This window comes from Crocodylus porosus, unplaced genomic scaffold, assembly GCF_001723895.1.
Source record: "Crocodylus porosus isolate Cpor-Errol unplaced genomic scaffold, CroPor_comp1, whole genome shotgun sequence".
NCBI classification, from domain to species: domain Eukaryota; kingdom Metazoa; phylum Chordata; order Crocodylia; family Crocodylidae; genus Crocodylus; species Crocodylus porosus.
Genome location: NW_017728926.1, coordinates 2210463 through 2225592, shown reverse-complemented (window position 1 = coordinate 2225592; position 15130 = coordinate 2210463). Strand labels below are relative to the sequence as shown.

The following is a 15130-nucleotide window of genomic DNA, read 5'->3' as shown; positions in this document are numbered from 1 at the left end:
GAGCTCCCTTAAGTGCCCCCTTAAGTGCCTTGGTCCGCTGGCTTTGCAAGGGCCATTCAGCGGGCCAGCAGGGGCAGTAGTCCCCCCATTGTTATCCAACAGAACCTCCTCACCAGGTCAGGAGGGATATCACACAAAATGGACTAGCAGCAAACTTCAGCACACCACCTCACCCAGAACAGCTTCAGTGCCCTCTATGCATGGGGGCAAGGGTGGCTGGGTTTCCCACCCTCCCAAACAGCATTAGCAAGAGACCTAGAAAATGCATTTGAATAAATGCAGAAAGAAGGAAGGATATGGCAGGTCTTTCTGTGGATCCAAGTAATAAATCTGTAGCACAATCTTCATCATGCTTCCTTGAGTGGTGGTCATCAAAAAAGTATAGAAGCCTCCTCTTTGTTGAATGGATAGGAAACCCTTGGGATCCCAGCTAAAAATGCTCCCGGTGCATGCCCAATGTGAACCCACTAACTAGGCTGTGCTGCTGCTGCGTTCTTGGCTTCAAAGAAGATAAAAAAACATCCCTCATCTAAAAACTTCCTTTTCAAAGATACCCCTTCTGAATGCAACAGACATCAAGCATCCTTCTTAGGAACCATCCAAGCCTCTTCTAAGTTCAAGAGACAAGAGGAAAGGAGGTTTTCGTTACTTTGTTTTCTTTTACTGATCCTTCCATTTTGCTTCCAAAGACAGAATGTCACAGTGAATAATGAAATATGCAAACACATGGGTCTAATCATTCTAACAACAGACACCTCATTCCTGCTGTTCCCAATTATACACCAGGCCTTCCCACCCAAGGTCCTCATGGTGTTGGCTGGTTTTATTTTGTTTTTGTCACTTCTCCATTTATATTTCACCTACACACTTCCGATCATTTAGCATAGCATACAGCATTCATGTTATAACTAAGATCAGACTCTGGTCCCTAATCTCTGAACATACCAAGTTTCATGTGCAAGATAATAACCAAAAATTAAAAGGCATAAGGACATAAAAGATGGCATTTACTGGGTCAGACTATAGATCCATCTTACCCAGTATTCTGTGTCACACAGTGACAGAAGTGGATGCTGAAAAGGGAGAGTGAAGAGGGTATGAGCAAGGGGTTTTTTTTTTTACTGCTCCTCAACCACTTGCAGTCTCTAACATTTAAGACATGGGGCATTTGTGCTAAAAAAGTTTAGGACATGGACTCACACTCTCCTTCCTGCTTACTTACTGTTAAAACAGAGTATAGATTCTGATGAACATTTTTACTCCAAGCAGCACATATTACTGTGAATGACCCAATTTGTATTAGAGCACATTATAAAGTGATAGTCAGTTCTGTCTATTGTAGCGTGTAATCAATGTAGCTTAGCATTATAATGGAATTTTGCACATAATTCTGTGAACCTCGTTCTTTGAGATGGAAGGTTGTTATGCATCACTGAGCACCAAAACCTGCTAATTCATTCAAAAACTGGTGGTTCCTTGTTACCTCTCTAAAGATCAATTACTACTGAAGTGAGAGCTTACAGCTATTTGCAAAAAGAACAGCCATCTGATATTTGTGTGGATATTGCCTCTCACAAAAACCAGGGGCCTCCAGGCACCAATGCAATAAATAATGCAATAAATAATCATCATATTTCCAAATTATATGACAATATGCATTCCAATGATAAAATATTGAAAGCTAAGCAACAGCTGACCAAATAAATGCACAATTTATATTTTATGCTACATTCTCCTTGCTTTTGCTCCATGTCTGTTTACTCACTAACTGGTTCACATCAAAATTTTGCCATTAGGTTGGCTTACAAAATTTGACTCCAAATCCTTTAAATGAGAAAAAACTACCTGGTCAAGGCCTGTGGTATGGTTTTTATGCCCCTTTGCTCAAAGTAAGTTTAAGGAAGTTCTCTCTTTACCTCTTCTGAGCTCATGCTGGTTGGAGGGGTCTTGTAAACCAACACGTGAGCAGGGTTGTGCAGGGTGCTTCCATGCAGTGGTAAGATCACTTCTGAGGAACCCGAGTCCAGCAAAGGGTTCCAAACAGCCCATCGAATTGAATGCATGTAGGCTGCTTTATTCAAAGAGGTAGTGGATAGTGCCTGGGATTAAAAATATAGATGTGTAAACAACCAGAGACAGAGGATATCTGGGTCCCCTCACATGAATCCATCTGTATAATTGTACAATGCATGCGACTTTCATCCAAAAAGGTCAAATCTTTGAACCAAAAAGGAATTTATCATCAAACATTCTCTGCTCACTGAGCATTAACAATTTTCTTGGCTCCTGCAATTTTCGCTGAAATCTTTTTATACCGAGGGAGTGTGACAGGCAAGTTTTCCTAAGTATTTTTTTCTTGTTACAAAGTAATATCAGGTTTTGCTTGTTAGAATTTCAACAGTATGAAACGCCAAGAAAACTCTCTGTGGTGTCACAAAAGTTAAGAGTGAAGAGTGGGTCTGATCACAAGATCTGATCTGAGGTTAACAATTCATAAATTCTGTGCAGACCAGGCACAGTAGGAATTAAATTACCACCTCAGTTCATTGCAGGTGCAAATAGTCTACCTGTGATTAATTTCCATGCACACATGCGATTATTATTGAAAAGATGGCTTCCGCAAACCTGGAAGCTCCTAAATATGTACTTCTTGAGTATGTATGAAAGCTATATTCACTGAAAGACAAGAAAACAGTTTACAATCTAACAGCAGAGAAGGGTATTTATTCCAGCTGAAAGACAATAACTAATTGAGAAACAATGGCCTGCATACCACAGTGCTCCAATTAGTTCACTATGAAACCAATTAATGCCACCAAATAAACTACGATTCGTATCTTCAGTTATACATGTTCTCTTGTGACTTCAATGGTATTTTGGTTTCAACATATTTTGGTTTCAACCATGGTTTCATGGTTGAATGGTTTCAACGTATTTGCATGGTTTCAACATATTTTGAGATCTGACACTTTGAAGCGTATTACTCATCTTTCTAGACCCTTTTTTTTTCATCAAGCACAGAATGCTCTTCAGATCCCTGAATCTACTGGCTTTGCAGAAAGCACCAATAGTATCTTTCTGTCTGAAAAGCAGCAGTTAATCCCGCACAGAAAATCTGGAATAATTTATCTACTAGTTAGAGATAACTGTGCTTAGATGTAACACAGGTTTTTTTTGTTTGTCTCTTCTTCATTCTTTGTTGCTAGAAATTGGTCTATAAGACTCCTGGGAGAGAGCTCACTCCCTGACTCAGTGCTGCAGCTGCATATAACACCCAGGACTTTTGACTAATAATTGCTCCCTTTAACCACTGAAGCATGCTTCTTGCTAGAACATTTGGGGGTTTTCTTACACATATCCAGTTTACCCAAAGTATCATGGTAACAATTCCCTGACATATAATATGGAATAACTGCACTTCACACTTTTATGAAATATATCCAAAGAGCTATCCTTCTCTAGCTCTGGCTTAACAGTTTGCAACATAATATTTTCCAAGAATTACCAACATTTTTAACGTTCTTTCACATACACGTGATTAAAATGGAGAAAATCTCCTTTCCTCTGAACTGAGAATTTGCCCAGCTAAATTTCAACCCAGAGTGAATTCTTCCAGCCCAGACATAATTTGAAAACCAGGTTTGCAATGTAAATGTTACCAGATTCCACAAGTAACTATGCAGCAGCATTACTGTCATTGCCATGAAAATGGTGACTACGTTCCAGAAGATGACCAATTTTCCTGCATGGAGAAGAAAAGCCATCACTTTCTATAAGGACCAGTGAGCCCCTTCAAGAACTGTAATGACAGTTTTAAATAACATAGCCACTGAGGTTGGAAATGTACTCTAAAAAGAGGCTAAAAGGTTCAATTTACTCAGTCACTTAAACACCTTCCCTTAAAATTAAATGTTATGGAAGAGTAGGTATAAAAATAAACTTACAGGTCAGTATCAGTGTTTGCAATTACTCTCGCAGCTCTCTGCAAAGCATGGATTACAGCATACAGGATGCTGCGATTACTGTGGCGATCAGCTTTGGGATTAGCTGTTCTACATAAAGGTAGTGCAGAGGTTAATTGGGTTCATGCTGAAGCCACTGACAATCTGGTGTGAAGGTGCCTATCAATACAGTTTATGGTGCATCGGTGCCTCAGAGGGAAACTAAGCCTCTATCTCAGACCCAGTAGTCCTTTAACAGTGTGAAAGTCACAGATGGGCAACCTGACAAGAGGGGCCTGCAGGCAGTAGAAGGCACAGTGTTGCCCAAGTAGCATAGGTTCCTTTCCTTTTTTGTGTTCATGTGACAAGGTACTTAGCAGAATTCAAAAATTCACTGGCATCTAACAGGCTGCACCATGAGTGTTTCTGCTATGGTCTCAAACTTGCAACCTCTGGGCTATCAATCATGTGCCTTAGCACCCACACCACCATTCTTGCTTGCTTGAAGGATAAGGGCAGTGATGACCAATAGCATAGGTGCACCCAGGAAGCAGACAGGCTGCATTATGTGTCTGGCTTCTTCCCCTAGTCATGTAAACACCCTCCCAGTATGAAGTCTGTGGCACAGTTGAAGGAAGACATTTTGCCTCCCCAAAGGGGCTAAGGCAAGTTAAGGCTTGTGTTTCCAGAAACATCCACTTTCCCATGGAGGCCAACAGGAATTGTCAGTGCTGTGTCCTTATGAAAACCCCGTCCTGATCATTTGTCTTTGTGATCTGAAACATGGTACTGTCCACTCCCTTCAGCCCGTTTCCAAATTTAACCTATCAGTTTAAGTATCTCTAGTTCTCCTCCCCAGTGCTTCAAGATAACTAATTCTGTGCCCCGAGTATTGCCCAGGACAATATCTGCACTTGCATAATGACAATAAGGACTGGAGACACCTTGGGAAAGTTTGGAGAGTTTAGCTTTAATTGGGCTTATTCTGTCAGCAACAAAACATATGCACAGGGCAGGAACCTACAGAGTGAGTTGCATCCTTGAACGGTCACAAGGAAAGCAACTCCTCTGGCTGGAAAGCTGCTATTTACCAAAACTGAAGAGCAGTCCACAGGTGGTGCTGGTAGATCTCTTCTGGCTGGCTAAGGGAACAGGAAGCAAATCATCCTCTAATTTGCTCCAAGTCAGCACATACTAGGTGCATGCAGGTGACAAAGCTTTCTTAGTAGCCAGAAGATACCATGATTACTGTAACTTGAGACCTTCAGGACTAGATCTAAGACCCACTGGAACGGGAAAGTAGAAGAGGGTATACAAAGGCTGAATATAAAGTATGAGCACAGTGAAAAGTATCTGGATGGCTGAACTGATTTGACTGTGGCCCCAGTCCCACTCTACAAGCACTGCTGTAACTATGAACCATCCCAGCTGAGATGCTGTGGATGGGGTGGGCTCCCAAGATTACCCTCCTTCCCTGGAGGGGTTCCTTCTGGGGCATAATTGGTTGGTAAGGGGACAATGTGGGAGAAGTGTACAACTGAAGCTGCTTGTGCTGCGCCAGTTCCGTAGCTAAGCAGGTGGCTTCACCCTACAAACCCCTTAGCTTGGTAACTTTTGCCTGACTTAAATATACTTTTGGGTTTTTTTAAATTAAATTGAGGAATTGGACTTCAAGCTAACCTAAAATTAAGTTTGTTATCACCATACCAAAAATCTGCATTCAAAGATTCAAGCCTCTGCAGGTCCTTAGGTTTTAACTTTTTAAATTAGTTAAATCCAATATCTAATTTTCCAATTGTATGGTTCTTTTCAGCTTTTCCTTTCCCAATCAATACAAATCGCTTCTGTCTGGAGCATGTGTGTCACTTGTATAAATATCCATTTTTCCCCAGTTTTGCTTTGGACAGCTCTAATGAGAGAAGACATTTACTGCATTATCAATGACCCTCTCACAGCCATTTTTGTGGGACAATTAGGGACCCTAACAAATCAATGGCTATTGATCAAGCTTGCACATTCTTACTATAGAGTAATGCCCAGAATTGTAAAGAATCCCTGTAGGTGACAGCCTGGACAAAATGCAAAAGCACAGAAATAACCCCAGCCCTTGAGGGAGAGGCAGCCAGCCACATGTGTGGAAAGGGGCAAGAGTACCTATTTAACAGTACACCATGATAAAAATTCCCCTGCTGTCTGCCTGAGGCAGTCCATGCAAAATAGACCTAGTTTAAAACTCCTTGTCTGCCTGAATTAAATCAGCTCTATCCAAGTCATTTGGATCTCAATTTCCTACAATAAGGCAGAAACCACTCAGCACAAGAGTGCTGAGTAATATGACCTAATCATTTTAATGTGAATCTATGTATCCTCCATTCAACAATGAGCTAGAAATACAGAGCAGAGTTTCTGGCCATGTTATCAACATATGCTATGCTGCTGACTCCTTAGAAATATCTTTAACTAGAAAATTAGACACACACAGAGCAGGAACAGGAGCATAAGCCCACTTGGGGCTGTAGCATGCCCTGATCCACCCCACACCATGCCAAGAACCGGCACCTGCCAGCCTCTTCGACAGCTTGGGGGCAGGGGATGAAGCCTAGCCATGGGTCTCCATGATGTCCCACCCCACTGTCTGAGCTTCTGATGCGTATGCATGACTCCCCCCCCAGTACACACACACTGCCTGCAGTTCTTCCCTGGAGCAGTAATGGCATGGTAGGACAAGACAAGACAGTGTGGAGGCCCGCAACCAAGCTCCATCCCCCACAGATACAGGCTGGCCTCTCCTGGTGCCACAGGGGATACTGGGTGGAAGCAGCCCCATGTGGTGCTTGGTGGGTGAGACTGCTTCTGTCCAATGTGCCCCACGATATATGGGAGATAGAGTCTGGCCATGCAGGCCCTGGATGCCTCCCACCAACGAGGGCCAAGGCCAGGACCCAAGAGTGGCTTGTCCAGGGCCTGCAGGGCCAGACTAAATCCCCCCAAGCACTGTGGGGGACTCTGGGCAGAAGCAGCCCTGCCTGCCTACCCACCCAGCACACCCTGGATGAGCTGTGCTCAGGCTCTGGCCTGTGTTGGTGCTGTGCAGTGCTGCATGGGTGGGCAGAGCTGATTCCACCCAGCATCCCCCGCAGCACCTGGGAGATGAAATCCAGCCCCATAAGCCCTGGGTGGGCTGGACTCCATCTTCCAGGCCACCACCTGGTGCCAGGCAGACTCTCTCCAACTTGTCCACATCCTTTCTGTAGTGGGAACTCCAACATTGGAAGCAGTACTCCAGATGTGGCCTCATAGGTGCCGAATGGAGGGAAAGAATCACTGTCCTTGATCTGGTGGCAATATACCTATTAATGCAGCTAAGTATGCTGTTAGCCTTCTTAGCAACAAGGGCACACTACTGGCTCTTATTCAGCTTATTGTCCACTGTAACCCCTAGTCCTTTTCTACTGACTGGCTACACAGTAGCTCTGTCCCCAGCATTTACTGGTGCATGGGATTTTTCCATCCCAAGTGCAGGACTTTGCACTTGTCCTTACTGAATTTCATGAGATTTATTTTTGGACCAATCCCCCCATATGCCTAAGTCTCTCTGAATCCTAGTCCTACCCTCCAGCACATCTACTACTTCCTCCAGCTTGGTGTCATCTGCAAACCTGCTGAGGGTGCACTCCATCCCATCTTCCAAATCATTGATGAAAACATTGAACAAAACCAGCCCCAAGACCAACCTCTGGGGCACTCCACTTGATATCAGCTACCAACTAGACATCAAGCCATTACCCTTTGAGCCCAATGATCTTGATATAACCAACTGTATAACCTTTGGTGATAAATGTATCAATCATGTCTGATTTAATCCCAAGCTTTGACTCTTGTTACTTTCCACATTTAGAAGTATTTAACACAAATCCAACATGGGTCCTACATGCACTCCCCTGATATTTTTAGCTTTCACCCATGTTGCATCAATGCATGAAAGCTCAAGCCCTCTTCCACTTTCCTTGTAGCTCAAGTTGCTCTGCTCGGGGAGAACTCACTGCTCTAACTCTTTGGAGCCCAGATAACCCCTCAGGGAGACCATGTAATATTGATGGGGGATACAAGTGCATTGACCAAAGTGCATGTTTCATCAGCATTAACAGCCTGTTAGTTATTCTGAGGATCAACAACTTACATCTAAGGGAAAACCATGGGAATACTGAATCATATCACTGCCCAGTAAAAGGCATCTTAAAGTGGAATGTAGCCAATATCTCAGGGGAAGATGAGGGTCACCCCATCTTCACCAAAGCATAATACATAGTCCTAGCCCACCCAAATAAATTCAGTGCACCTCTTCAAAGTCATACCTCGGGACCAGGTCACTGCATCTCAATACCTGACGTATGAGATGGGCATGTGTGGTGAAGGAAGAAATGTACTGCATGATCTGTAAGATTTCCTATACAACATGGATTTCATTTACCAATGAACTGGGAAAAAATATAAAGGGAAAGAATAACTCTTATTTTCTTACTCACAATTTTGAATTGTCTAATAACCCACCTCCTCCCTCCCCAGATTCAAAAATGGGTTGAAATAATTTTAAAGTGTGCTATTGACCAATAAATGTATGCCAGTATGCATGATACTGATACACAGGGGTCATCCAATGTAGTACAGTTCTCATGTTTTTGAGATCCTTACTATACTGGGTTTAAACTCACCATTAGATCTTTTGTTTTATGAAAGAGCCAAGAAGAGTTAATTTTTTTTCAGTGTGGAGCTCAATATGTTGTGCTAAAACTAAAATAAAAATTCCTTTTTTACGAGTTGAAATTCTCCAAATTAGTTTGCCAGAACTCTTTGGGACTGCTGCAAGCTAAATATCTTCATATACATATGCAGTAGAAAAATGTAACAACATATAATTAAAATGACTTAATAAACCCACACAAGTAGTGCCACTGAAAAGCACTTTGACATTTTGATGGGAGATATTTGCCTTTTACCCTATAAAGCAAAGTAGCTCTTTAGAAACTATATATGTGACCAACAAAAGGAGCTATTATTTGAATCTGGAAGACACCTTGTAGTCAAATGTAATTTTTTTCCTTTTGGTTCAAGGTTTTATAATGTTAAAATGTTGAATCAAATATTTAGATCAATTCAAGGTAAGAAGCAGTATCTCAAGCTTGTTAAGGTTGAACACAAAAGGGATCCACAGTAAGAGCCTGATCCAAATCCCATCCACTTCTCCAGGTGGTTGGACCAGACCCAAAATTAAAACAACTACTTTGTAGCAGAATAGAATGAATCCTGAAAAATTATATTCCAGCATGTTAGGGCTCTTCAGTCCAGCCATATGCCTGCCAATGGCAGGTTTGCTCCTTGCATGCATTCATGTAAATGTGTCTTGCTTATACGCCTGTTTGGGAAATAACCCACATCCGTGTACATGCAAGATATTTGCTACAACTTATTCATAGATTCTAGGGTCGGAAAGGACCTCAGTGGGCCATCTAGTCTGACCCCCTGCCATTGGCAGGCAAGAAAAGGGTCACCAAACCTGGTGTTGTCATGTGAACCCAGCCAGGTGCCTGTCCAGTCTCCTCCTGAAGACCCTCAAGGATGGGGCAAGCATCACCTCCTTTGGAAGTCCATTCCAGATCCTGGCAACCCTGAACATGAAGAACTTTTTTCTAATGTCCAGTCTAAACCTTCTCTCCAGTAGCTTATGGCCATTGTTCCTTGTTTCCTTAACCTCCTGTTAAGGAAGGTTCAGTGGTCTAAGATTGGAAAAGGAATAACAAACCAATAAACTGAACCAGTAGTGATGGAAAAATGTTTGTCCCTGCTGCCTGGCAAAAAAGGGAAAGATGCCTTTACTGCTGATGCTGACATTATCTGCAACTAGTAATAAGAACTGTTCTGCTTTCTGGTTGGCAAAAGAGCGCACAGACCTGCACAGAGCAACTATACAAAGGAATATGAATGGCTAAACCACAAATTCAAAAGTACCTTCCCATTTAGCCTCACCCACAAATCCCTTCAGCAATGATAAAAAATGATCAATTTGATCTGAAAGATTATGTTAGGTTCAGAGACTCCTGGTGTTAAGAAAGGAATTGTCATGTGTATGTATGTAGCTCCTCTGTATGGGTAGAACATGTTAGAAATATGCCTAGGAAGCTCATGAGTACCTAAGCTAACAGACCTGCTCTATTGTTCACTGTCTGTCTGTCCATCTGTCTGGATTCTTTCCTAGTGTCCTGCACCATAAAACTGGAGTGCTCCAAAACTGAGCAACAGTGAAATTTGTCTTCCTCTTCTGTACAGTAATATTGTTTTCTCCACCCCATAAGGAACAGATTGTACTTTATGTTCCTGATGCCTCATGCATACTGATTAGCAGACAAAAATGAAAGAGAGGGTCCCACAGCCATCTACAACTCCTCTGAAAAATTAAGTTTCTGTATGGTGCATCACCTGCCAATTTTCACTAACAGATAAGGGGCAATTACACATGTGTTTGCAACGGTAAAGTCATGTGAGGGAGGCAAAGGCAGGTGAGAAAGGTAAAGGAAAAGCAGAGTGAAAGGTACTGTGCTGTGTGGTCTCCTCCTAACTGGACAAGTGTATTTAAGCAATTAGTGAAACACACTGCAAGGCCAGAGGTTCCTGAGGCTTACACTCAAACCACTGCCTCAGATCACAGTAGGACAATGAGTAATCAGGCAAGTGATCTCTGCAAGGTGACTAAAATGACATTCTTTGCAACAGTCCATTCTTCAGTTGTTCTTGTTCCTGAAAGGACCTAAATAAAAACAGAATGGAAAGCCACTTCCACAGGGAGCTGTAAGCTTGTAAAGTTAAGGGAACTGGGGACTAGAAATCCAAAGATCATAGTTTCTGGGACTCTAGTTTGCAAATGGTCTGAAAGGGAAATTCAAGGCATTTCAGAGGCTGAAAGAGAAGGAAGTTTTATGATAAGAAGGAACAGAATTAGTTAATAAAGACATTTCAGTACCTTCAACATAAGCCAGTCTGTGCTGCTGTCCAAGTTAGAACAGCTAAGAGCAGAGCACTGTAGACCAGCGAGCCAAATATAATCAACATTTCCAATTAGTAAGACTAGGGATGCAGAGGGACTGAGGTGGTAATTAAATTAATAAAAACAGAGGAGTGTCTAATTTGTACTCTCAATTTTGGAAGAACTTTTTACAGAGATAAATATGTCTGTTGTGTGCTGTTTGGTGCATCACTTTATTTTAGGTGCCTTCTGTTCTGTGTTCCACTGTGTTATGTTGCACATTTGAGATTTTAGTTAACAGTCAGTTTTCAAGAACAAACAGCTGCTTTTCTTTCATCACTGCACTTAATGAGTTAGCCAATCTGTGCTAGAGAGTGAGGGATTGTGGGGAAAAGCAACAAGAAGGAGAATTCTTTCTATTCTGCAGATAAACCAGGTGATGCAGAAACACTGCACCACTGCAGGAACTGGACTGTGAGAGGACACATGCTCTTGAGGCTATGCCATAGTTGTCAGGTACAGGAGACATCTGAAGAAACAACTAATGTTTTGAGAAGAGAGAGCCTGTTTTACTGAAGTCCCAAGGGCATAACACAGAATCCTAGAGTAAGAAGACTGAGAGGGACTGAGACCAACCCTCTGCAAAAGGGCAGTCCCATCTGCGTGATCAACTTTGTCAGCCAAATCCTGTGGAGAACATTGTTTCAGTACATTTAACTTCCACCCTACCCTAAAGAGAGAATCCTGAATGACAGCTCACCAGACCTGGATCCTTTAATATGAAACAGATGTTATTGGAGATAACACAAAGTGTTGCCTAGCCAGGCTAAGCAGGCCAGGAGCAGTTTACCATGGCCTAAATATTTCAGAGCCCTTACAAGCAGCCAACTTTAACATATCCCTCTGCAGGGAAACCTCCTACTCAGTTGTAAACTACTACCAACATTCTCAAAAAAGCCATACTCTCTCTGAGTGCCATTGCCCCAGAGGATTGGAAACTTGAAACTAGTGATATAACTGCCAAACATAAGCCCCCCCAAACTTTCTCTTAAGTTGCTTGGTATAAATTATCATTCTACCTCCTGTCTAGGAAAGTGTGTATTTTTTCATTTATTATTAAAACTGCCCTTATTTTTTTTATCTCTTATATTACATATTATTGATCTGAAGTATTTTATTCATTCTACCTGTAGGTCAAGTGTTCAACAAACTAACGTTTCCAGGTTTTCCTTTTCTTGCTTTGAAAAAGCTTTTCACTAACTTTTTTCTTAGCTTCATTTTAAATTGCTCTGATTAAAAAAAATCAATGCAGTTCTGAGAGGACTAGCTTCATTAAAATAAATGTAATCTATAATTTGAATTGCAAAGACAGTACCTGTCTTTTCAATTTTCTCTCATCTAATCACAGAATACTAACTTAGTGGGCTGAAGGAGCTGAAATGATCGTTTCCCTAGACCAGAAGCAATACAATCCAGCATTTCAAAAATTAGAAAGCTACACATTAGCAAGAATTAGTCTTTCTTTATAGGCTCAGCACCTTAACCTTTTAAGAAAGAGATTTTCAGTAGATGGCATGTGTCTTAAATACCTGCACTAATTATATGGCAGGCAAGAATAGCTCTGAAGGTGTCATTTGTCTATTGTCTTGGAAATAGAGGAGTGTAAAAATTGGGCAGAATACCTAGTTATTCAGTAGCTTTCTAGTCTATCAGGCACAGATTTATGTACTTTAATAATTAGTCACAGAAACTTTGCAAATGTCATTGAGTAACTAGAGCAGCTGCCAAGAAGTTGTAATACTCTCTTGGGGAAATAACCATGCACAGCTACTTAAGGCTTGTCAGTGACAATGCACACAGAAGGAACTTTGGGTCCTTCAGTCTGAAAGTGGTAATAGGAACAGAAATTGTTATATGTTCATGCTGCATTCATTCCTACCTTGCTGTCTGCTCCACCTGGCACGCAGAACACATACTCGAGCTGGAAGAAGATTCCAAAAGCTGGGTGACGAACCATCTCAGTCAAATGAATGCGGCTTCTCAAAACCAGAGCCTGGCCCATGGCACTATATTGGGAATACAGCACAACTACCAATTAGATGGGGTCTGGCTTGTACATCTAGCAGAAAGCAGCTCCTGCTTATCCCAGATGCACTGACTGCCTGCTGACACTTTCTGCAATGTATAGCAATGGGGGAAGAGGCGGGGGTGCATTTTAGAAACTATCATTATGTATTCCTTGAAGAAGCCTTCTGGATCCCCAGCCATGGACTAGGACTCCCTATTGCAGTGTTGTGCAGATACAGAACAAAAATATGCCCCAAAGCACTTACAGTCTAGCTATGACCCTAACAGAGACCTTGGGAAAGCACTTCTTACATTACCCTCCACAAGTGCAATCAATTTACTAGTGCACTGATGCCAGAATATCTTGAGGACATCACTGGCCTTTCCTAAGGAAGGCTCAAGTTGTTCAGAGCCCCAGGGCTGTTGACCAATAGTGGCAGTGGCTCAAAAGGGCCAGATACTGCGAAGCCCTGGGAATCTCCTCAGAGATGTTCTGTTCCCTCCAAGCTGTCTGGATACAATAAGGAGCAGAGCACCAGGGAGGATGGAGCTCAGAGTTGCTTTTTCAGTCTTATCCATTTTCCCCTTGTTTTTTGGCCCTGAAGCCCAGAAGGAAGGAAAGAAGGATCTCTGCAGATCTAGCCCTCTGGACTGCGGCTTGTTCACTGGTCAAAGAAATCAAATGCAGTGCCTTTGTATAGCCAATGGCAGGAGCCAGGCATTCATCAACAGCTAAGGGTCCTTCAGCCTTATACCTGAATTTAGCACTGGAGCCTTGTTTCTTGTTGGAGCGCCCCCGAATCACCTCAGCCTCTGGCACCAGCACTGCTACCTGAGGTGTCTGAACGAAGCAGAGGCCATTGTGGACCCCGACGTGCAGCCGGCGCTCCTGAATGGCAACCACATTCCCAATGAGCATGGAGTTATCCTGGAGAACACACAAACATTTCAACAAGGCTCACCCACAGGCTGGTACCCTACTAAACACAGCATGGGACTGAAGGCTGGTGCTCCCTTCGGTTGAAAAGGGAGGAAGGAAAAGAGAAATACCTCCTCCTAACACGAAAATGGCAATGAAACAGCACTGCAAGAGCTGTCCTTTCACCACAGGTGGAACAGCTGTCAGCCTCCAGGCCCTAAATCCCTCTTCACCAGGACCACTGCATTGGCATAGTGGCCATGCATAAGGGTAGTCTGTATGCTGCAGGTAAGCCACGTTTGCTCCCTGCCTGGTTTCATGCCAACAAAGTGGCACTGGAAGGATTGTGAAGAGAAATTGAACATTCAGGCCATAAGTCATAAACTCATAAAAATGGAACTGGCCCCAGAGTGACTGCTGGATATTGAAGCATTTCATCTTTAATAGAGATTTGCTGCAAATCTGACAAATAAACAAGGCTTTCCCCATGGGTCATTACTGCTTACAAAATTATACACTATATTTGTGGTTTAATGCTCATTTTTAGAGTTCCTTTATCGTCCCATTTAACAAGGCAAGCTGACCAAATGCAGCTGTTTTTGGACATTCAAAACAAAAAACTATTTAAAAAAATCTACTGATAAAAAAGAAGGCTAAGACTTAAAGTGAAATGCTAAAACATAATCAAATGATTTTCATAGCAGAAAACAAACATGCTGTCCCTACAGCAATCTGATGCTACTGCAGTTCATATAAATGTATCTACTCAATGCAAAAACAAAGGAACCACCTTCTTGCTAAGTTAATATGCTATCTTCTTCTTGACTTCTCTTTAAAATACAATGATTGGCTGCTTTGTTGTGCTTCTCCTTTTATCTCATGTTAGAGACTAGAAGAAAGTTTCCACGATTGTTTTTGGGGGGTGCAAAGGTACTGCAGCTGTTGCAAATTACCCATCCAACAATGGAAATACAAATGAATCCAACCTTTTATATCCCTACTACATGAGGGTGGAATGAGTGAAAAGACATGTTCATCTAACATGCAAGCATATAAATCTTCTGTTCGCTTGGATCAGGAGAATTTTGTTTTGTTCTTTTTCAGTCTTGGAGGGGGCTGGGATATTTTTGAAAAAGCTGGCTTTTGTGCGTCTGTTTGAAGAGAAAGTCAAGGTTCCAGGTTCTC

The 15130-nt window shown here is 42.3% G+C and overlaps 1 protein-coding gene across 7 annotated transcripts in view; it reads right to left on the bottom strand.

Moving 5' to 3' along the window:
- NPHP4 (nephrocystin 4) overlaps positions 1 to 15130 on the bottom strand; it is a 103832-nt gene that overhangs the window by 49336 nt on the left and 39366 nt on the right. For 6 of the 7 annotated variants that reach the window (XM_019541171.1, XM_019541170.1, XM_019541174.1 and 3 more), the window contains 3 exons: positions 13782 to 13954; positions 12899 to 13025; positions 1917 to 2099 (listed from right to left, as the gene is read on the bottom strand). In XM_019541171.1, the coding sequence (XP_019396716.1) occupies positions 1917 to 2099; positions 12899 to 13025; positions 13782 to 13954 (483 nt within the window). The remainder of the gene's footprint in view (positions 1 to 1916; positions 2100 to 12898; positions 13026 to 13781; positions 13955 to 15130) is intronic. The other variant, XM_019541175.1, reaches the window with a different exon arrangement.